This window comes from Thermobia domestica, chromosome 2 (assembly GCF_964235325.1).
Source record: "Thermobia domestica chromosome 2, izTheDome1.hap1.1, whole genome shotgun sequence".
NCBI lineage: Eukaryota > Metazoa > Arthropoda > Insecta > Zygentoma > Lepismatidae > Thermobia > Thermobia domestica.
Genome location: NC_137455.1, coordinates 348,055,284 through 348,080,846, shown reverse-complemented (window position 1 = coordinate 348,080,846; position 25,563 = coordinate 348,055,284). Strand labels below are relative to the sequence as shown.

Here is a 25,563-nt window from a genome sequence, read left to right as displayed (position 1 = left end):
GAGAACTATGTACATTTTGATAACGAACAAGTAAAATACAACTACCACTAGTATAAATAATGGTTTTACACAGTCATAGCCAAAATTTACGCAACCAATTTGTGAAACAAACCTGGTTTTTCGTAGAGAACCTGGAATGGTTCTATCAACTTATGATTAACACACTCCACAACTCCCATTTTGGCCTTCTTCTCATCTTCAAACACTCTTAGATTAAATGGCATTGTACCATATTTATGAGTTACTTCACTATAAAATGCTCGAGACGCTTTAAGCTTCAACATGTACGTATCATCGGTTTTCTTATAAATTGTAACTCTAGTATCCATTTCTCTACCCTGCAAAAGAAATAATTAAATTATTACGATATTACGTTAAAAATTCAAGAAAATCAACTTTAAAAAAATCTACTTAACCCTTTATCACATATGAATCTATCATTCTAACGTATGCACACAAGTTACAAACACAAGCTAAATTAAAGTACTCTACAATGAAACAAAAGTTATTTATTACCTTTTGAAATTAAATTTTAGTTTAACGTCCCACGATTGTGTTCTTTAAACAACAAAATAGACGTATGATTAAGGAAAGTGAATGACTGTGAAATCAAATGTTTCATGCTCTTCCAGGAAATCGAAACCCGTGACCGTGTACTAAAAGCACATGCGCTAGGAACTAGATGAGCGAAAAGGGCTTTTATTACTTTTTTGTGGCATAGTTTGTTTATCATTAATATTTCGCCCACCTATCTTGCTGGAGGCTTCATCACAGTTTCAGCCTACTCATATTATATATATATATATATATATATATATATATATATATATGCAAACTGAAATACTGATGACGTCCGATTTTAGTTGAAAGCCGCTACAGAGAAATTTGATCAAGCGCAAATTAAATTCATTATGTGCAATTCACAAACACTTTTTTTTTTTGGGGTGGTATTTTGTTCTGGAGATCTCCTTTTGATAAATACATATTTACAGCTAATTCTGAAACTAGGCGTCTACTGAGAAGCACGAATGAAGAAACTATGACCACACACTAAGATTAGCATTTCAACCTAAGTTCTGAAGTACATTTTTAGAGGTGATTTTTTTCTTTTTTGTGTGTGAGGGAAGGCTGCTGAAAATTCTAACCCTGGAACTTAGGGACAATCGGCAACGTCGGATCGATGTCCACTATTTTACCCATTGAAACGACAGGTAAGTATAGTAACAACCGAGTAAGCTCAATGAATCAAAATATTTCAAAAGCTACATTAACATGCTTAGTGCTTTCAGTAATATTTAATCGTTCTCTGTGATATATAAAATACTTCACAGAGGCGAGACGAGACCTTTTCCTGAGCCTACGCCATCAATCGCAAGATGGAAGAATTAAGGTCTTTCAGTGAAATAATGGAATTCTCGGAAGAATAGTTCCCATGCTTTTGAGCAACAAGTACGTTTCGATTCTACATGTCGTTCTAACAGATTAAATTAAAATACCACAATTCATGGTGGAGTATGGCGGACACTTAACTGGGTAATTTGTTTTAGGTATCGCTCAGAATACAATTTTTCCGAGATACTTAAACCAGAATTCGCCATCTCTCAACGCTGTCAATATTGCCCATTCTACGCTCACCTTCACTCATCGATCACCAGATCGTACGCACGCTACCCATTCGGATACACAGGAGTACACTTTTCAGGTACATTTACTTCCAACAAAATATTTGATTGAAATTCAACGTTGGTTATACAGACGGGGCTACGGTAAGGGGCGTATTGCTTCAAATGAGACTCGAAATCACAATTACACGTGTTACCGCTTGGCCGCGAATGTACACAGGAAGAAATGGTTGATTAACCCCCATCTATATCATGTACGAGGTACACTGAAGCTATAACACCTCCAATTTCTGTTTTAAAATACGCGAGCACTCGCTGTCAATGTGTAACGGAGATAGCAGCACCGTGCGGCACACAGAACTCTAGCGGCAGCGATGAGAGTATGACTGTTTTTGATACTTACGAGACTCGTCGTTTTCTCAATTTTTGTTTGGTGTGACACCGCTTGAATGCCAGTTGAATAAGACATGTGGTGATGATGATGTCAGATGTGTCTAATGTGCGTTCGTTGGTGCGACACTTCGAAAAAGGCAGACGTTCGTGTGACAAACCAAGACAATCTCAGCCTCTCACAAATCGGTCTTATGACATGATCAAACGAGTGGACGAAGTTCTTTTGGAGAATTGTCGAATGAATGTGTCCAACAACATCGCCTCCAAAGGTGGCATTTCCATGGGATCTGTGCACACTGTCGTCAAAACGGATTGTCCTGCTTTGTTGTCACACGACGTTCTGCTTTCTTTGAACTGTCACACCCACGAACGCACATTACACACATCCATGACAGCATTATTACATGTCTCAGTCAACTGACGATGAGTTTTAAGCCGTGTCACACCACGCAAATGGACAAAACGAATGCGTACACGCTGTTCTTGTAATGAAAACGTAGCCATTTTACGAGTATCGTAAGTATCAAAAACAGTCATACTCTCACCGCTGCCGCTGGTTCTATGTGTCGCATACTGTTGCCATCTATGTCACTCACTGACAACAAGTGCTCGCGTATTTTAAAACAAACAGCACGTTTCTATCTGTTACCAGTCCTGATATATATATATATATAAAAGAGAAAGTAGGTGTCATAACTTGAATGTATCTCGTATTAACTTTGACGAAAGTCACTAAAAGTAGTCAGTATTTTAAGCTATTCTCGTTCTAACACAAAGAATTCTTTACAAGCACAGTGTTAAAACTATGTAACACACCAGTTTTTCAAGAAAAGGTGGCTAAAGTGATCAACAGTTTTTTTTTCTGGAACTTCCGTGTTATCATCAATTATAACGTTTGTGTGTCATTATTCTTGTACAGTAACTCTACACGACAGATCCTGAAATAAGTCTAACGTAAGCATCATAGCCCGCTAAAATTTTATAAACAACAATTCACCTAATGAGCTAGTCAAGGTAAGAATATTATATTATCTTCAGAAAATTGTTCATAGAGCAAACTTTGCAACTTACCACGCCTTCCCCAGTGCTAACAAGTACATCCATGGCATATACTTCGTGCGTATTGAACTCAAACCTCTCATGCTCCTTCTTTTGAGCATCATTAGGATTCTGAATTATTGTCTTCTCACCATCGATTTTGAACTGTTTCAATTGATGACTAAGCATGCCTTCGATTGGTTTGCACTTAAAAGCTTCAGTGATCTTTTGAACTGCGTCCGTTACTGCATATGTCTTAAAAAAATAAATAAATAAATAAATAAAGTTAAAATATTGTACTACATTTTAATGAATTCACATATTTTAGAAAGCTTCACTATTCTCTAAATAATAATCAATACGCTAAAGTCAGTTACAATGCTTAAACAGTCATAAAAAAAAACCTACTGACTTTACATATTACTTTCTCAATTACCCAATGAACTAACCAATTAGAATATAGGCCTATTGACCTTAGACCCAATTTGTTTACCCCGGTTAAAGTTAAATTTACATTGTAAGTTACACCATCCATTATGACATACTGTCACGTGGTACTAGTCCACTTTCCCATTTCATATTCAGTTGCACACACAACTTTACTGATTAAAAAAAAGAAAGAAAAAAGTGGATTTATTTATTTATTTACTTACGCTACTCATTTATTTATGCTACGGAACATAGCTGAGCGAATGAAGGTGGTTAGAAGGCCCACAGGGCTCGTTTTATTCCACCTTTTTTAGACTTGACATTTACAGATAACACGGTACATACACAGACTAGTACGTTTCGCTTTACAGTTTGTTTCTTTTAAACAAGGAACATGGAATTGAAAAGTGGACAAATACCACATGACATTACGTCACGATCGCGTGCTGTAACTTTAATGTAAATTTAACCTCACCTGTTTACCACAACGGATTATTTCGAGAGCCGTCATCCTCAGTCACTCCAAGTACGAAAATCAATGAATACGCTAAACTCATATTTATTAATCCGTAACAAACATTAAATAAAGTGTGAAATATGATACAGTAAAACGTCTCTCAAACGAACTACCAGTATAAATATTCAGAACTGCGAAATTACTTTTAGGCCTTTTCCCTACTTAATGGGTGTTTAAAGCATTTCATTTTATTGGATTTCAAACTATCGTTACAAAGAATATGAAAAGAAATCTTTTTAAGGTTTACGTCCCACAATTATGCCGACTAGGCAACAAGAGACTGCGATGATGAGAAATGAATGAAATGGCGAAATGAAGAAAGTGGGAGGAAATGGGAGAACCTCGAGAAAACGCATGCGCACGGTGTTTGTCCACAACAAAGCTCACTCAAAGCATGCTGGGATCGAACCAAGGACCCAATTCACCAGAGGATATGAAGAATACAAATTTTTCCCTATATTTATTTTTTTCAAATATAATTTAAATTAATCTTGCCTTATAATACATACATAAAAAGTACTGTAATAAAGATGTTTGCCTACCATTAGTATCCTCCTTCAAGAGGTAGTAGGATTTAACTTAATATCGCTATACATCATTGTTAGAATTATTTAAAATCAGAGCAAAACAGTACTTGACATCAAGCAAAAGAAAGAAAACAGACCTATTGTCTATGTCACATAGTTTTCTTCTTTACGATTTGTCCATTAATACACAAACTAGTCTTTTGTAAGCTTCCGGCGTAAGCATAGTTTCATTCCAGGTGTATGTGGTACTCGGTAACTACTGGCCGGATCTGAAAGAAATCAGGTGAACAAGCAAAGAACGATCTCAATATATTTAGTGGTCGAACTCGACCAGAATGTCGTTCGTAAAACTACTCTATGTCTGGGGTTGTTCAGAAAAGAAAAAGTCTCTTTCCAAAAACAAAGTCAAGAACATTGTGTTCAAAATGAAATAACATATAATCTTTCAGCTTTCGGTAGGGGGGGGGGAGAGGATTATACCGTGTAGGCTAAAGGAGATGATGATGAAAAATGAATGAAATGGTGGAATGAAGAAAGTAGGAGAAAACGAGAGGAAACCGAGAAAACCTACGCACACGCTGTTTGTCCACCACAAAGTTTACTTGGAGTGAGCGGGGATCAAACCAGGGACCCCACGAACCAGAGGTGAACCCTGTAACACTGAGCCACCGCGGCCCTATAACACTGTGTTCAATATTAAGAAAGATATGATGAATTACAGAAATGGCTCTTGCAACTACTTCGTACATATTAATTCGTATATATGTATAACTTAATTTTCCTACTATCCAATAAATATTAAGCTTTCTTCAGTAGATTCAAGCTGAATGCAGATCTACGTTCATATAAAAAAAAAAAATTAAAAAATTAAATTAAATGTTTGAGTTTTATGTCCCACGGTTATGCCGGTTAGGCTAAAGGAGACGGTGATAATGAGAAATGAATGAAATGGTGGACTGAAGAAAGTGGGAGGAAACGGAAGAACGCCAAGAAAACCCACGAGCATGGTGTTTGTCCACCACAAAGTTTGTCCGGCGCGAGCTGGGATCGAACCAGGGACCCCAAGCACCGGAGGTAAACGCTTTACCACTGAGCCACCGCGCCCCCCTAAAAACAAGTCAGTCCTTGAAAATCCACTTACACTAAAAACACTTTAAAGAAAAAAAAAAAGCATTATAACAAATTAATTTCAAAGGTCTCCAAAGATTTTCTTATACCATTATTTTACTGTATGTTGCCCAAAAGCAATTTTCCCCACTCACATACACCGAAAAAATATCATAAGTTTATTTAACATTTGTTAAATAATCACTTCATAGCAAAGTGACCACAGCACCCGTATTGGTCTCCGGGTTATAAAGTAGTTAAATCTACACAGATTATATGTTACCTCATTGCCATGCTTTAGAAGCCGCAAAGCTGCTTGAGACGCATAATGGGCAGCTAATACAACGTCTGCCTTTCTTCCTTTCACCTTGTTATCCTTGGAAGCTCCAATTACAATCGTATGGGCAACGACAGCAATAAAACCATCTACATGGGCACCCAGATCTCTGTGAAGGAAAGGAAATAACCTCAACATTTTTATTCTACAAAACTACTACAATGATTTTCACAAAATTTTCAAAGTGATTTCAGTATAGTTCAAATATAAAAGATCTTCCCTAACAATTTTCTATTTCAGGATACTCACACTCAGGGAGTCGGGATTTAGACACCGTATCGAAGTAGAAAATTGATTCTTTCTACATTTAAGCTAGGTGATGAAACATCTAAGACCCTGAGTTAGATATAAGTTGTTTTAGATCTTTTAATACTGCAGTTCATTTGATGCAGTACTCCACAAAAGTTTTTAAAAGCCCACAGCCTCTTCCCTAGTTACCTGCAAGTGTTCCAATCATATTGATTCCACGCCGTGAAAAAAATCCAATCAGGTTTGCTCCCGATCTAAAATACTATTTTCAATTATCCTTTCATTTTATTTTTAGTGTACACACGTGTTTCTCATCTACAACTCTATATATTCTCCGCTACCTCTAGTGATAAAAGTCCCCCCACTCATCTTAGACCTATCGGTGTCATTCAGCTAGATTCAGATTGTGACTAAATAACACTACAACTTACATTTTAACCATATCCTCATCCTTCAACACATAATCCGGCTCACTTGCAACAGGAGAGAAGTGACATATACAGTTGTTGACCGAAATGCATGTAGGGAAAGCAATTCCTGAAATAACAAGAAAAATTCTAAAAAAAATCGCACCAGAACTAATGACTTGTTTAAAAATCACACTACTTATAATGATACATGTTATAATATCAACACAAACACTAATAAACTATGCAAATGACTTTATGCACTCCTTATTTGTATTAAGCTGACATATGATTGATCTAGTTTTTTTTTTTTTTTTTCCTGCTTTCCCACGGATAATCAAATCAAAAGAATACGCTCTAGTCATTACACCAGCGTTTCCCAACCTTTTTCAACTTGCGGCACACTACGGGGGTAACTTGAATTCTCGCGGCACACTCAAATATATTATTATTATTATTATTTGTAAATATAAAGTACCGTGGTGCTTTTCTGTGATTACTGATTTTCTCACAGAGAAGAAAGCTCGATCACTGTTTTTCGCCCGTGGAAATCATTATGTTTATTTGTCATTTCAATTTAAAACTTCAAAACAATTGCAATGAAATATAGGATTTAGATTTTTTTTAAAAATACAATTTCTGTTTCCAAAGCTGTATTCGATTTTTTCACTAAGAAGGAAGATCACTCAAGAACGAACGAACAAACAAATCTCTTATACTTTTAAAACACAGTAGGTAATTTGTATGCATGTTTGCTTTGCCGAGAGGATTGAATGATTTCTTTAAAATTTTAAGTTACGAAATAGTCTGCAACAATAAAGAAGCAATAATGGTCATAACAATAATAACAAATACGTTTGTCCACATTAAAAATCACAGAAAAATAACACAGTATGAAACTTAAAATTGTAGATTCATAGTAGAGGTTCATAGTAATGTGAAATAACAAATATACAATTTTTCCCTATGTCTTGCAATTTATTGCTATAGAATTAATAATTCTGTTTCGATTTCCTCGCGGCACACCAGCGGCCCATTCGCGGCACACCGGTTGGGAAAGGCTGCACTACACCAATGTGGTACTCTAGCATTTCCTAGCACTCTAGCATGACAGTGAATCAATGGTCCACCTCATTATGCAGAAACTTTACATCATTTTCTGATAGTCTACCAAACATTGGATTGAAAATGAAATGATCTTCCAGTTTAATGTGCGAAGATTATGCCTTTTAGGCCAAAGGAGACTATGATTAAGGATAGTGAATGACGCAAGAATTGGTATAACGAAAATGAAAGAGGAAATGGGTATTTAAAAAAAAAAAAAAAAATGTTGTCCACCACAAACTTACTTGGCTGGGAACCGAACAAGGGACGTCACGCGCCAAAGGTAAATGCTTTAACACTAACCTACCATGATCGCTTCCAACACTGGTTTGAGAGCCCGTAGAATGGCCACTTGAATTCAATCTCATTCACTAAATTTCTAGTGTAAATACATAGTTTATCCACAATAATATAAAAATATGAGAAAGAATCTTTTGATTACAGAAGTTCCATCATACAAAAGAAAACACCTTCTATGTGTTCAGACGCATCCTGTCTTCACAAATTCCAGTCACATCAGTGGGTTCCGCCATTTCTGGCTCTGATGTGAATCTGGAAATTCAGATACAGATTTGTCATCATTACATATTTTCCAATCTATAACGAGTTTTCATCTTGAAATGTGAAATTACTTAACAGGAATAAGAAACGTGACGAACCTTGAGCCTCGTTGTTCTTCCTTTAATTGTAATTTTCAATCTACACGGCCATTTTCTTCACTAATGATTTATGCTGCGTCATCGGATTTTTCCCTTTACATCCCCAATTGTGGATTTTAGCTAGGAAAGGTCTTATGAATATGTACCCTATAGTGCCAAATTAGCAGATACTGAACAGGTATGTTTAAATGTATACTATGCAAAGCATTCTCAAATAAATAAATAAATAAATTATTTATTTATTTATTGTCCTTCAACGGAGAATAGAATCTCCAATTACAGAAGGTACATACTATAGATAGTACATATAATATTTATATTTTCATACATAATAGTAAATATAATAATACTGACAAAATTTCTGTAGATATCTGACAACGACAATAATAACTATCGTAAGAGTGTAAAACAATTAAACGTGAAGAATATTACAAGTAAAGAAACCATTAAAAATCAAATAATTGCTTTACACATCTATATGCAAACACATGTATTCACATTCTAATACAATATATTTTTCAACTTCTTTGTACATACAGAGGTAATGCCAAATCTAGATTTTTGTTTAATACTGATATGCTATTAAAACTACTGCACTTTCTATATAATGGTGAGCCTTTATACATTTCAGTTCTTGGAACATCTACAGTTAACAGATGTCGCTTACGTCTAGCAGAGTCCAATTTTTTGTAAGAAATTACTATTGTCAACATAAGAATTCATAACTTCATAGAGAAATAATTGTTGAAAAAACTCACGTCTCTTACTCAAACTAACGTAGTTAAATTTATCTAGAAGGGTTTTATACGATATTTTGTTTCTTATAGCGGAAACTCCCATTGTTTTAAAATAGAGATACTTTAGGAATTTCTTTTGAATACTTTCTATTTTCTCCTGAAGAGATTTATAATATGGAGCACAAACAACGCATTTTTATTCTATTTTGGTCCGAACCAAGCCATTGTACACCATAGAAATAGCTACAACATTTAAATTTTTAGTGTTCCGTAAAATGAAACCAAGCTGTCTATAGGCATAAAGAACCACTTTAGTAATAATAATAACGATAATAAACCTAAAGTATCCTGAATTACCAACTGAACGTTTCGACAAAAAGTTATTACCTTCTTTAGCACAGATCCCTTCAGAAAATAACGTTCGCTGTGGAACTATATATCGTTGATCATCATCTTCTGAATACCATAACTGCCATACTATCAGTAGTCTTTCGAAACAATTCCCTTGTATCTACATACTCCTCTCCATGAACAATACCCGGTATCTTATGAAATATTTAAAAGAAACAAAAGTATCATCTAATCTTTTTACAGAATCTGAAGGTTTTAGTGAAAAGTAAATTCGAGGTACAGTTTCAAGTTCTCTGATAACTTCAGTCGTAAGAAAAAATTTAGAAATATATTTAGGCCATGGAAAGTTTGAAATCTAAAATACATTTTTTTCTTTTTTTATCATCACATGTTAGAAAAGAATTGTAAGAAATATTTGAAAATTTGATGATGTATGCTGAGAATAGTAATACCTATTATAGTCATGGAGATATATATATATATAAATTTTTATTTTTCCTCGCTACTCCCATTTTCACCACATATCTTTGCACAGCGAACTTCTCTGTCAAGCACTCAAGCGAACGTTACTCACAATGAACAATCATTTATAGTACCTTTGGAAGATTACAAAGTGTGCAATAGTAAATGTTATGTGCAGTTATTGCATTATGCCAGTACTATAAGTGCACTGTGTTAATAATTCTTTGTTATCTAAGCCATGCATACCAACTGATTTAAGTCCTCTCTATTGAATCAACTTCTCTGCCGCGACATTCTAAATCATTACGGTACAATTTACATTACGCTTGCGTGTAGATTGCACTTCTGTAAGTATAAAGTAACTCTGTGGTCTGTAAACAAATTTATTTAATGATTGAAGCTATAAGGTACATATTCTGAAGAAACGTACCCTACAATCACGTTACAAATTAGGCTCAGTCTAAAAAAACACTATTATATAAATGGGAAAAGCTAAAAACAATATGCAATTACGTACCTTTCTTAAGCTCCTTCTCCTTTTTAAATACTTTGCCCGTCTCCTCTGTCAGAAGGCCATCACCATATTCACAGATTTCACGAGCTGACGCACCGGCAACGCATTTTTCAATCACCTGCTTCAGCACTCCTACAAAAGAAAAGAAAGAAGTGGATATGAACAGTAAACTATGCAAATTTCCAAATATATACAGTATATAACACAGTAACTTATGCTCCTTCACCAAATTTTTATTATATAAACAAACATTACCCACAATTACTAAATTAACTAATAGAATGCATATTTATTAATGAAATATTAAAGTGCTGATGATGGCAAGCAATCATTGAAACGTTTACGAATAAATTAATACAGTTGCTTACGTCGCGTTTAAGGTTAGTTTTTCATAGCATTATCCACAAGTTGACAGTTAAAAGTACAAGAGAAGAATTTCTGGTTACCGAACGAATATCACACACGAGAACACACTTTCACTTCAAACATATCTTTTATAACAAATTTCCAGTCATACTAGGATTTCACTATTTCTGACTGATATCAACCTAGAAATTCAGATACTGAGAATAGACAATCATTACATACTTGACAATTTATAACGAGTTATAATCTTCAGATGTGAAATTACTCAAAAGAATAATTAAATAAACACAAGCACTCACGTTGTATTTAGAAAAAAATATTATATATTTTGGCTCTCTCTGGAGCCTTCTTTAGTAATATATCCTCTAGCTGTCCCCTTACCTATTCACCCTCGGAAAAGAATTCCGCTGGAATATTTAACTTTTTTTTTGTAAAATTTTCAGTTGTTAATCCATGTACTCTCTCATTTAACAGAAATCTGTTCTTATTTTCAGAAAACTAAAACAAAGAGATGAATGCAAATTTGAATATACTCAATATTAACAACTTATAGTTATTGTACATAACAAGCTACAGGAAAAGTCAAGCTCTTTAAATGCACAGCTCAACAAATGGAAAAACAATTTTGGTAAACAAAACTAACGACCTATCGCTGGGATGGAAGATCATTTTTTTTTCTATTCATGTATTATAAAATAATCACTAAATACTATCACGCAGGCACGTAGCCAGGATTTCGTAATAGAAGGGGGGAGGGGGGTCCGTGACATGGTTATCACACCAGGGTCTCGATCATTCTAAATTATTTTACTGGCAACATATATTGCTTCGTTTAGCTAGGATTTCGTATTGGGGGCGGGGCAAACTATGAAGAAATCTGGAGTAAAACAATATTTTAAAAAGTACAGAAAAAGATAAGTCTTCCGAGGTCACTGAAACTCGGTTCTTCTTTCTTCTTCTTTTTCTTACCTTCGTTTAGTGCCGTCAAGGATAGCAACGAGATCTCTTTCGGCTGCAAAGACATCCTATAAAATAGATTAGTGTTGCCGTGAAACTGAAAATTTCTGCAACAAGTGTAACTGAAATCTATGTTGCCATGCTCGTGTTATTGGTAATTTGGGACATTTCTTAAGTGCTACTGGAGAGTCTATCTGATCGAACTGGTTTATCGATCGTTATTTGTAGTCCATAGGATTAGCATGATGCTAGATGGAATTCGGAATATTCTGTTACAATAATATCCATTTTTAACTTGATCCCCCTCCCGTTTCCTCCTCATAAGAAAGAGTTACAAGCGCTTTCTGTAACTTTTTATTTTTAACGCTGATTCTTCTTTTTCTCGTTTCTTTTTGTTTCATCTTTCCTTAATTCTTTCATTTATGGTCTCAAAGGGGGGGGGGGGCCTCCGGACCCACCACCACCACTTAGCTACGTCCCTGCTATCACGGGTATGTATAGTTTTACATTTCCATGTTAAAAAACATATTTCTATAAATAAAAACAATAAAGTTTTCAGATAATTTTGTAGTGTTATAATAATAATAATAATAATAATAATAATAATAATAATAATAATAATAATAATAATAATAATAATAATTTCTTCGAGGATGTCTGTATGAAGAAGCAAGGGCACTATGGGAATAGTTACTATAGAAGGCTCCAGTACAAGCCGGAAAAATATAATAAAGTAAATTAACTTGTGGATATACGGAGAGTACTTATTTATTTATGAGAAATGTATCGTATAATCCATTCGAATAGTAAACACACTCCCATGTTCAGACGCATCTTTCAACACAATTTCCAGCCACACCAGTGGGTTCCGCCATTTCTGGCTCTGATGTGAAACTGGAAATTCAGATATAGTTATCATCATCATTACACACACTCGGCCATTTGAAACTTGTTTTCATCTGTAAATACAAAGTTACTCAACAGGCATGTTTGAATATATACTACGCAAAAAATATCATTTTTTAAAGATATTAATAAACATTATCCACAATTACTAAATCCTGAAGTGACGATAATGACAAGCAGTCAACAAAACTTTTACGAATAAATTAACGGAGTGTTTACCTGGAGATCAAGGTTAACATTTCAATAACATTATCCACAAGTGACAAACAAAAATACAAGAAAAACTTTTGTGGTTACCGACCGACCATCACACAAAAGAACTCATTTAAATGTTCAGACCTATTTTCTATAACAAATTTCCAGTCACACCAGTGGATTCCGCCATTTCTGGCTCTAATATGAATCTGGAATTTCAAAACTTGGGGGATAGATCATCATTACATACTATCATCATTATATACTTGGCAATTTATAATAAGTCTACGTATAGTAAGGCATAGTCTTCAAATGTGAAATTTGTGACAATTACGCTCACACACTCAATTAATTGTTCTTATATTCAAATTAAAACATATTTATATGTAAATTCAATTTATTTCAAAAAGTCAAGGAAAATTTTATTTTGTTTCATTTAGCAACCAAGCAACCTCTTTCATTTGTCCCAGGTAAAGAAGTTTCTCTGCTTTTCAGAAAGAAAAAAAAAACATAAGACGGTAACCGCACTAATTGACCACCCACTTTTCTACCTCGCCAGTAAACGGTAATGGAATTTGCTATTGTTACTCCAGCCATACTGTCGCACTACCTAAGTACCTCCATATCGCAAATATCACGTCACAGACACACAGGAACCAAAATTTTTTATCTACAATCTTCGCAAGTGCTTATGAAACTCTTTAACATCACGTACTAGCCCAGAAGAGACGCTAGAGACCCAAGCCAAATTATCAACCGATTTTTGGGAAATGGTGTCACGAACTTAAAGCGGCGAATCAGAATCCGAAATTCAAAATTCACAAAGAGAAGAATGAAGCGTCTATTTTTTTTAAAAAAAATAAAGAAAGCTGGGAGAACGCCCACACGGAAGAGAGGTTACTCTAAGTCGACACTTCATCGTGAAAACATCACCAACACGCGATTCATAAGCGTACGTCAACTCATATATACATATATATATATATTTAAGTGTTTAAATTTCAGAAAAATGGCTAGCTAAACACCCGTTAGCAGCCAGCTACTTAAATCACGCGTTATCCACAGCAACTTCGTCGTTACAAGATTATTTATACAAATATTTAAAACATCGACAGATAGACATAATTCTTATCATCTTACGGTAACGCTACATAAATGGTGATGTTGAAGTGAGTCTGTGATTCTATATACGTTGATTTCCCGCATAAAGTGCAAAGACAGGAAAAGTAGTGCGATGTATGGCGGATATATATATAAACTGTGCGAGTGAAATTTAAGTGCAGATGGATTTGATAAGTGACGCATCGTTGCATTTCAACAACATGGAGATGAAGGACGGAGACACGTGTTCGATCCCCGATACTCGAGACAGATGCCTTGCCACAGGAAGACCCAGACGCTTCAGACAAACGAGGACCTCTTCTCCGGGAGTTGAATCCAGAGGACAGCGGGGTCTGAGAAGGGACATTAGGAAGCATTGTGACGGTCAGTTAAGTACAATGCAGTTTTCTTCTGAAGTGTGGAAATATAAGCGGAAGGACTTATTAAGGTAGGACAAAGTATTCTGTTATTTTCGTTATTGAAGAAGGACTATGGCCAATATTTCCGTGATTCGTGATCTCCATACTCACCTTTTTCTAGAAACTTCGGGACATTGTTTATTCATACGGAACTGTCCGTAAACATTTAGAGCATTTTTTTTTATTCTTTTTAAAAGAAGTAAACATATAGCCTAATGCCTTGGTTGCATTTCCAAAATTAATTCACTGATATAGGAACTGTTAATTTCATTCTTGAATAAGTACCATAAAATTTTTGATTATTTTACTAGTGAAATTTGTATACATTGATTTGATCTTCAATCATGCATTTATTTGTAATCGTAATGTGTCAATATTTAGATCCTTGAAGCCGTCATTATAATCATTTATATGCAATCCAGTATTTATTTATATCAAGTATGAATTATTTCTCTTTTAAACATAAATCGCGTTTAAGATGTGTGAATGTAATGTAATTTCTGTTTTGAGTAAACTATGATTTAGCGTCAAAGTCTAGTTTTTCAAATTTTAACAGTTGTATAGGTTGTGTTAGGGAAATATGTGTCAGAGCGGTAAACAGGTTTAATATGATTTTATTGTAACTTGTCAATTTTTATTATACTCATTCTTAAAAGAAACAATCAATATAAAGCTTCCAAAGACGTGCTATGTTGAGTAAGTTTCAGACAAATAAGTGTAAACATTCTTATCCCGTAATATCGTTAGAGTCTCGTAAATAAGGTAAACAAATTTAAGATACTCGAGTAAATCCCTTCGGAGGTACCTATCTGAGCAACGAACGCAGATAGGGTCCATAGCTATGGAGAAACGTGTATTCGCAAAATAAGGAATCAGTGAGAAAATCAGCAAGCGTCGACAATATAATTATTTTGATCAATTGGCCAAACTATAATAATGGTAGTACTATATATATATATATATTTCTGTGTAGTGTACTTGAATATGAAATATTTGTGTAGTTAGTGTTGTGTAACGATTTTTATTGTGAATTGTATTATTTACCAACTGATATAGTATGTGTACAAAGCTATGTTTTCTTTATGCAAATCTTTTAATATTGAAAATTCATTAGAGTTCATTAGAAACAGTGCACTAAATTTTCTCAAAAGCATACTATCGCTTCTAAACTATTTCTCCAGTAAGTCTTGCAAGCAACCTAAATCATTAATTCTTTCATTCCGCAATCCGATTCTTAAACTTATTTCCATTTCTTTTATTAATAAAAAGAGGTAGTAACTGTGGGCGAATTACTTAATAGTCGTTTATGTCTAGGGGGAAAACAATAAATCATTTTGCTAATTAATATTCAGTTTAATAGAAATTTCTGTTTGTATAACTACGTCCTAGTAATTATAAAGAATCGAATATTGTCAGTTTAGTTGAGTAGAAATAGATTGTTGCTAAATTTTACAGTCAAGATTGAATAATTTGAATATTACGTTGTACAGTGAAGAATGTGTTAAGAGAAATCATATTATTTGGTCAAAACAGTCAAAAGTCTGATTCATTTGCAGTAAAGTCAATTAATTCATTTTTTTTGTAAATCCAAATTAACTTTCTTGTTGATTTTTGTAGATATCACCTTATTTCTCGTTAAATTTATTAAAAGTCTATTTGACGTTAGAACCAAAGCATTTATGTGGTTATCATTTCAAAGATATGCCTATTTCTTTAACTGACATTAGCATACCTAGATGTTATTTCAAATTACCCTGAACAGAAAAAGTTGAAGCACGGTTACATTGACCATCAGAAATTTTTATCTAAATTAACTCATTTTTTTAAACTTTAAATTAAACTTTCCTTGTTTGTTGCTTTTTAACTATTTTTGCTATCTCCACACACTTCGGTGACAGAGTGATAGTCAGTGTAGCCAACTGAACAAGCCATTAGCGAAAAATCTTTCTTTCAGCTTTGCAGCTTGTGAGATTTTTGCTCCGCATGTTTAAATCACTTAACTATTAACTACGCACCTGTTTTCCTAGCGCCTTGGAGACACCGTTATGGGGAAAACAGGATCGATTAGACTTAGGTCATCTTTCGTTATATATATCATTTTTTTTTTTTAATTCCTAACCATCTTAGCAAAACTGTATCTTTACCTTGGAGAACTGAAGTTCGAGCCCCGTGGAGTCAACTTCAATTCTCCAAACTCTCATTCATTTTTTTTATTTCATTTGTGTAATAGGCAGATGAGTTGTCGCTCATCAGTACCATTCACTTTTCAAGCACAAGGTCAGGTATTCATTTTTCTGATGCATATTAGGCTCATCCGTGAGTGCCTTAATTATTCGTTCTAGTGCAGATTAAATATGCAAATTAGAGATAAGGAATCGAATTCCGAAAACAATACGTTTCATATTCTTCGTCGCCCAAATACGTAAGATCTGCTTATTCATAATATCACGCAGTAATTCTATTTGGCAGCCCGAGCAGAAATTTTCCTTTAATTATTAATAATTTTCTATCGTTGCAAAACTTAGCGCCCGAGACAATAACATTATCATTATAAAACTTGGCTTCCAATACCGGAACCCCCAAGTGTTACAAATTTCACAAAAGAATAAATAAAAAGGCATCCACGTTGTATTCAGAAGAATGTATTATACAAATCTGGCTCCTTTTTCAGTAATCTTTGCTCCAGTTGTCTCTTCACCTATCGTCCTCGGAAAACAAATTTAATGGAATATTTGAACATATGATTTTTTTTTTTTTTTCTATTCATCAGTTGTAAATCCATTCTCACCTAAAGAAATATGTTCAATATTAACAGTGTATAGTTATTATAAATAAAAACTACAGGAAAAGTAAGTGCTTTTAAGTGTATAGATCATCAAGAGGAGAATTTATCTATTTTGGAAAATAAAATTCACGACATCGCTAAGATGGAAGTTAACATCTTTTCACAACGTAGAAGTGTTCTAAACACTATCACTGGTATGCAGAATTTGAAATTTCTATATTAAAGAACACATTTCCGTACATAAAAATAATATGGTTTTTAGATTATATTTGTGTTCTAATATTTCAGGATGTGTGTGTCTGTAAGGGGCAAGACGAACAGAATGAATCGTTACTGTAGAAGGTCCTAGACAAAACCCAAACAATATAACTACCTAAATTCTAAATACAAGATGAGTATTTATTTATACCCGATAAGTATATTCTGTAACGCCTATTAGTTAACACACTTCCATGTTCTGACGTATCTTTCTTCAAGATTTCCAGCCACATCAGTGGGTTCCGGCCATTTCTGGTTCTGTTGCGGAACTGGAAATTCAGATACTGAGGAAATATATCATTATTACATAGTGGGCAATCTATAATGAATTATAATCTTCAAATGTGAAATTACTTCAAGAATAAACAAATAAGGCACTCACATTGTATTCATAGTTTACTATACAGGGTGGCCCAAAAGTAGGTATACAGTCCCGTACTTATTGGTCATGACATTTTATATCGTTTACTTATTCTTATCCATGCAGGTATTGATTGAGTTTCTTCCTTATCTATTCTTAATTTATTTTCACTTATACCTTTAGCTCGGAACATTATCCACAAGAAATTCAAACCAAAGCAAAGAAATTCATTATATTAATAAAATAAAATGCCATACTTGATCGATGCTGGTCTGTATACCTACGTTTGGGACAAATTGTATAATTTTCTCCCTCTTCGGAGCCTTCTTCGGTAATATTTCATTTCCTTACTTCAGTTTGGTAAGAATTCATTCGAAGTAATAGGGGAAAATTTCAAATACAAAATTGTCATCAATACATACTTGACCATCTGAAGCCCCATTCACATTTTCATCTTTGAATATGACGATAATCAATAAGTATGTGTGAATGTTCACTACGCAAAGAATTCTACATTTTTTACTACCAGAAATGTCTGTTCTTGGCACGGGGAGTATAAGTTTCTGGAAAATATCTAAATCTCCTTCCGCCTTAGAATGAACACATCGATGAAAGTGTAACGATAAAAATCCACACAATACTCTAGTTCTGGCATAAATTTTCAAAAATCCTACTTTTCGATACCCTCTCCTCCAGCCCAACGATACCCCTTTAAGAGAGATAAAGTTGAGTTGAGTTGATTTTGAGTTTAACGTCCCGTTCAGCAGAGAGGCTATATGGGACATGGACCTACTGATGAACGTGGAATCCGAACCACATGAGCTCCCGTCTTAAAAGAGAGAAAATAAAATTCCAGCTTGACATGGATACTAACCATGAAATGAAATTAAATCTGAGTTTTACGTCCCACAGTTATGCCGGTTAGGCTAAAGGAGACGGTGATGTGTAATGAATGAAACTGTAGAATGAAGAAAGTGGGAGGAAACCAGAGAACACCGAGGAAACCCACGCACACGGTGTTTGTTCACCACAAAGTTCACTTAGCGGGGGCTGGGATCGAACCCGGGACCGCAAGCACCGGAAGTGAACGCTCTATCATTGAGCCACCGCGGAACCTGGATACTAACCACGTTCCAAAATATATTCGAACGGGTCAACCGCTTTTTCAACCCTAGAAACCACGGATTCGATACTACGTTACTTTGGACATTTTATATTTAACCCCTTTTCAATTTACATTTCAAGCACCGTAAATCTCACTATGGATTCGACAGTTGGAACTACATCATCAATGAAAAGACATTCACGTTGTATCCAGAAGTTGAATGGCTTGTTATAATGTATGAAATTTATATAATACTAGCAGACTGCTCGTTCTTCGCACGGGAAGAATATGTTTCATTTTGGATATGAAGGACAATGGGAGCTGAATTTGGATTTAAACTACATCGGAAGTGTCATTCTTCATCTAAGCGACTCCGAAAACTATGGATTCAACGCTGAAAAAAAGTCCCAGGCGTGAACTTATGTTATACTTAAGAGTTATGGTCACAACAGTCACTTTCAATTTTATATAGTACATACTCACTGTATTGTATATTATACACACAATACTCTATATATTGTATACATTCTACATTCTCTGCTTTCTCTAGACCCTTCTCAGAAATATATGAAAGTATTCTGAAAAATTTGAAGAGCACAGAATCACTCGGAATTTTTTTCTTTGCTATATCATGTGTTAATCCTTTTTTCTCTCTTTGAAAGTGGTTTATTTTCAAAAAAAAAAAAATCTGACTGCTGAGATGAAAGACATTTTCCATACACATCTAAAGTAGGCTTCTGAACACTTCAGTGACATCATAATTTGATACTTCTACATTAAAAAATAAGATTTTTGTACATGAGGACGTGAACAGATTAACAAGTGATTTTACTAATTTTAATGTTGAAATAAATAAATGAAAATAATGTTATTAGATGGTCCTTTTAACTACTGCACGAAAACTTTCTTCGAGGATGACTGTGTAGGAAAGATAGGGGAAACTACACGAATCGTTAATTAAGAACGCTCCACAGAGAGCCGAAACATCACAACAAACTAAATTACCTTCTGGATACAAGGTGAGGGCCTATTTATTTATGAAAGATGTATACTGTGAAGTCTACTAGGATAGTAAACACACTCTCATGTTCAGACGCATCTTTTCTACACAATTTCCAGCCACACCAGTGGGTTCCGCCATTTCTGGCTCTGATGTGAAACTGGAAATTCAGATATAGTTATTATCATTACACAAACTCGGCCATTTGAAACTTCTTTTCATCTTTAAATATGAAGTTACTCAACAGGCATGTTTAAATGTATACACATTCATTACATACTTGACAATTTATAACGAGTTATAATCTTCAAATGAGAAATTACTCAAAAGAATAAATAAATAAATACAAGCACTCACGTTGTATTTAGAAAAATTTATTATATATTTTGGCTCTCTCTGGAGCCTTCTTTAGTAATATATCCTCTAGCTGTCCCCTTACCTATTCACCCTCGGAAAAGAATTCCGCTGGAATATTTAACTTTTTTTTTTTTTTTTTTTTTTAATTTTCACTTGTTAATCCATGTACTCTCTCATTTAACAGAAATCTGTTCTTATTTTCAGAAAACTAAAACAAAGAGATGAATGCAAATTTGAATATACTCAATATTAACAACTTATAGTTATTGTACATAACAAGCTACAGGAAAAGTCAAGCTCTTTAAATGCGTTCAACAAATGGAAAAACAATTTTGGTAAACAAAATTAACGACCTATCGCTGGGATGGAAGATCATTTTTTTTCTATTCATGTATTATAAAATAATCACTAAATACTATCACGCAGGCACGTAGCAAGGATTTCGTAATAGAAGGGGGGGGGGGGTCCGTGACATGGTTATCACACCAGGGTCTCGATCATTCTAAATTATTTTACTGGCAACATATATTGCTTCGTTTAGCTAGGATTTCGTATTGGGGGCGGGGCAAACTATGAAGAAATCTGGAGTAAAACAATATTTTAAAAAGTACAGAAAAAGATAAGTCTTCCGAGGTCATTCAAACTCGGTTCTTCTTTCTTCTTCTTTTTCTTACCTTCGTTTAGTGCCGTCAAGGATAGCAACGAGATCTCTTTCGGCTGCAAAGACATCCTATAAAACAGATTAGTGTTGCCGTGAAAATGAAAATTTCTGCAACAAGTGTAACTGAAATCTATGTTGCCATGCTCGTGTTATTGGTAATTTGGGACATTTCTTAAGTGCTACTAGACAGTCTATCTGATCGAACCGGTTTATCGATCGTTATTTGTAGTCCATAGGATTAGCATGATGCTAGATGGAATTCGGAATATTCTGTTACAATAATATCCATTTTTAGCTTGATCCCCCTCTCCCGTTTCCTCCTCACCATTCTCCTCATAAGAAAGAGTTACAAGCGCTTTCTGTAACTTTTTATTTTTAACGCTGATTCTTCTTTTTCTCGTTTCTTTTTGTTTCATCTTTCCTTAATTCTTTCATTTATGGTCTCAAAGGGAAGGGGGGGGGGGCTCCGGACCCACCACCACCACTTAGCTACGTGCCTGCTTTCACGGGTATGTATACTTTTACATTTCTATGTTAAAGAACACATTTCTATAAATAAAAACAATAAAGTTTTCAGATAATTTTGTAGTTATAATAATAATAATAATAATTTCTTCGAGGATGCCTGTATGAAGAAGCAAGGGCACTATGGGAATAGTTACTCTAGAAGGCTCCAGTACAAGCCGGAAAAATATAATAAAGTAAATTAACTTGTGGATATACGGAGAGTACTTATTTATTTATGAGAAATGTATCGTATAATCCATTCGAATAGTAAACACACTCCCACGTTCAGACGCATCTTTCAACACAATTTCCAGCCACACCAGTGGGTTCTGCCATTTCTGGCTCTGATGTGAAACTGGAAATTCAGATATAGCTATTATCATCATTACACACACTCGGCCATTTGAAACTTGTTTTCATCTTTAAATATGAAGTTACTCAACAGGCATGTTTGAATGTATACACATTCATACATACTTGACAATTTATAACGAGTTATACTCTTCAAATGTGAAATTACTCAAAAGAATAAATAAATAAATACAAGCACTCACGTTGTATTTAGAAAAATTTATCATATATTTTGGCTCTCTCTGGAGCCTTCTTTAGTAATATATCCTCTAGCTGTCCCCTTACCTATTCACCCTCGGAAAAGAATTCCGCTGGAATATTTTTTTTTTTTTTTTTTAAATTTTCAGTTGTTAATCCATGTACTCTCTCATTTAACAGAAATCTGTTCTTATTTTCAGAAAACTAAAACAAAGAGATGAATGCAAATTTGAATATACTCAACATTAAACAACTTATAGTTATTGTACATAAGAAGCTACAGGAAAAGTCAAGCTCTTTAAATGCACAGTTCAACAAATGGAAAAAAAAAAAAATTGGTAAACAAAATTAACGACCTATCGCTGGGATGGAAGATCATTTTTTTTCTATTCATGTATTATAAAATAATCACTAAATACTATCACGCAGGCACGTAGCCAGGATTTCGTAATAGAAGGGGGGGGGGGTCCGTGACATGGTTATCACACCAGGGTCTCGATCATTCTAAATTATTTTACTGGCAACATATATTGCTTCGTTTAGCTAGGATTTCGTATTGGGGGCGGGGCAAACTATGAAGAAATCTGGAGTAAAACAATATTTTAAAAAGTACAGAAAAAGATAAGTCTTCCGAGGTCACTGAAACTCGGTTCTTCTTTCTTCTTCTTTTTCTTACCTTCGTTTAGTGCCGTCAAGGATAGCAACGAGATCTCTTTCGGCTGCAAAGACATCCTATAAAACAGATTAGTGTTGCCGTGAAACTGAAAATTTCTGCAACAAGTGTAACTGAAATCTATGTTGCCATGCTCGTGTTATTGGTAATTTGGGACATTTCTTAAGTGCTACTGGAGAGTCTATCTGATCGAACCGGTTTATCGATCGTTATTTGTAGTCCATAGGATTAGCATGATGCTAGATGGAATTCGGAATATTCTGTTACAATAATATCCATTTTTAACTTTACCCCTCCCGTTTCCTCCTCACCATTCTCCTCATAAGAAAGAGTTACAAGCGCTTTCTGTAACTTTTTATTTTTAACGCTGATTCTTCTTTTTCTCGTTTCTTTTTGTTTCATCTTTCCTTAATTCTTTCATTTATGGTCTCAAAGGGGGGGGGAAGGAGCTCCGGACCCACCACCACCACTTAGCTACGTGCCTGCTATCACGGGTATGTATAGTTTTACATTTCCATGTTAAAGAACACATTTCTATAAATAAAAACAATAAAGTTTTCAGATAATTTTGTAGTGTTATAATAATAATAATAATTTCTTCGAGGATGCCTGTATGAAGAAGCAAGGGCAGTATGGGAATAGTTACTCTAGAAGGCTCCAGTACAAGCCGGAAAAATATAATAAAGTAAATTAACTTGTGGATATACGGGGAGTAGTTGTTTATTTATAAGAAATATATCGTATAATCCATTCGAATAGTAAACACACTCCCATGTTCAGACGCATCTTTCAACACAATTTCCAGCCACACCAGTGGGTTCCGCCATTTCTGGCTCTGATGTGAAACTGGAAATTCAGATATAGTTATCATCATCATTACACACACTCGGCCATTTGAAATTTGTTTTCATCTGTAAATACAAAGTTACTCAACAGGCATGTTTGAATATATACTACGCAAAAAATATCATTTTTTAAAAATATTAATAAACATTATCCACAATTACTAAATCCTGAAGTGACGATAATGACAAGCAGTCAACAAAACTTTTACGAATAAATTAACGGAGTGTTTACCTGGAGATCAAGGTTAACATTTCAATAACATTATCCACAAGTGACAAACAAAAATACAAGAAAAACTTTTGTGGTTACCGACAGACCATCTCATAAAAGAACTCATTTAAATGTTCAGACCTATTTTCTATAACATATTTCCAGTCACACCAGTGGATTCCGCCATTTCTGGCTCTAATATGAATCTGGAAATTCAAAACTTGGGGGATAGATCATCATTACATACTATCATCATTATATACTTGGCAATTTATAATAAGTCTACGTATAGTAAGTCATAGTCTTCAAATGTGAAATTTCACAAAAGAATAAATAAAAAGGCATCCACGTTGTATTCAGAAGAATGTATTATACAAATCTGGCTCCTTTTTCAGTAATCTTTGCTCCAGTTGTCTCTTCACCTATCGTCCTCGGAAAACAAATTTAATGGAATATTTGAACATATGATTTTTTTTTCTATTCATCAGTTGTAAATCCATTCTCACCTAAAGAAATATGTTCAATATTAACAGTGTATAGTTATTATAAATAAAAACTACAGGAAAAGTAAGTGCTTTTAAGTGTATAGATCATCAAGGGGAGAATTTATCTATTTTGGAAAATAAAATTCACGACATCGCTAAGATGGAAGTTAACATCTTTTCACAACGTAGAAGTCTTCTAAACACTATCACTGGTATGCAGAATTTGAAATTTCTATATTAAAGAACACATTTCCATACATAAAAATAATATGGTTTTTAGATTATATTTGTGTTCTAATATTTCAGGATGTGTGTGTGTCTGTAAGGGGCAAGACGAACAGAATGAATCGTTACTGTAGAAGGTCCTAGACAAAACCCAAACAATATAACTACCTAAATTCTAAATACAAGATGAGTATTTATTTATACCCGATAAGTATATTCTGTAACGCCTATTAGTTAACACACTTCCATGTTCTGACGTATCTTTCTTCAAGATTTCCAGCCACATCAGTGGGTTCCGGCCATTTCTGGTTCTGTTGCGGAACTGGAAATTCAGATACTGAGGAAATATATCATTATTACATAGTTGGCAATCTATAATGAATTATAATCTTCAAATCTGAAATTACTTCAAGAATAAACAAATAAGGTATTCACATTGTATTCATAGTTTACTATACAGGGTGGCCCAAAAGTAGGTATACAGTCCCGTACTGATTGGTCATGACATTTTATATCGTTTACTTATTCTTATCCATGCAGGTATTGATTGAGTTTCTTCCTTATCTATTCTTAATTTATTTTCACTCATACCTTTAGCTCGGAACAACCAAAGCGAAGAAATTCATTATATTAATAAAATAAAATGCCATACTTGATCGATGCTGGTCTGTATACCTACGTTTGGGACAAATTGTATAATTTTCTCCATCTTCGGAGCCTTCTTCGGTAATATTTCATTATCTTACTTCAGTTTGGTAGCGAATTCATTCGAAGTAATAGGGGAAAATTTCAAATACAAAATTGTCATCAATACATACTTGACCATCTGAAGCCCCATTCACATTTTCATCTTTGAATATGACGATAATCAATAAGTATGTGTGAATGTTCACTACGCAAAGAATTCTACATTTTTTACTACCAGAAATGTCTGTTCTTTGCACGGGGAGTATGTTTCTGGAAAATATCTAAATCTCCTTCCGCCTTAGAATGAACATATCGATGAAAGTGTAGCGACAAAAATCCACGCAATACTCTAGTTTTGGCATAAATTTTCAAAAATCCTACTTTTCGATACCCTCTCCTCCAGCCCAACGATACCTCTTTAAGAGAGATAAAGTTGAGTTGAGTTGATTTTGAGTTT

The 25,563-nt window shown here is 34.3% G+C and overlaps 1 protein-coding gene across 1 annotated transcript in view; it reads right to left on the bottom strand.

Moving 5' to 3' along the window:
* LOC145678753 (proliferation-associated protein 2G4) overlaps positions 1-25,563 on the bottom strand; it is a 51,359-nt gene that overhangs the window by 5,885 nt on the left and 19,911 nt on the right. The window contains exons 2-6 of the mRNA XM_081749243.1: positions 10,457-10,585; positions 6,651-6,756; positions 5,917-6,079; positions 3,087-3,308; positions 113-338 (exon numbers count right to left, since the gene is read on the bottom strand). Coding sequence (XP_081605369.1) covers positions 113-338; positions 3,087-3,308; positions 5,917-6,079; positions 6,651-6,756; positions 10,457-10,585 — 846 coding nt within the window. The remainder of the gene's footprint in view (positions 1-112; positions 339-3,086; positions 3,309-5,916; positions 6,080-6,650; positions 6,757-10,456; positions 10,586-25,563) is intronic.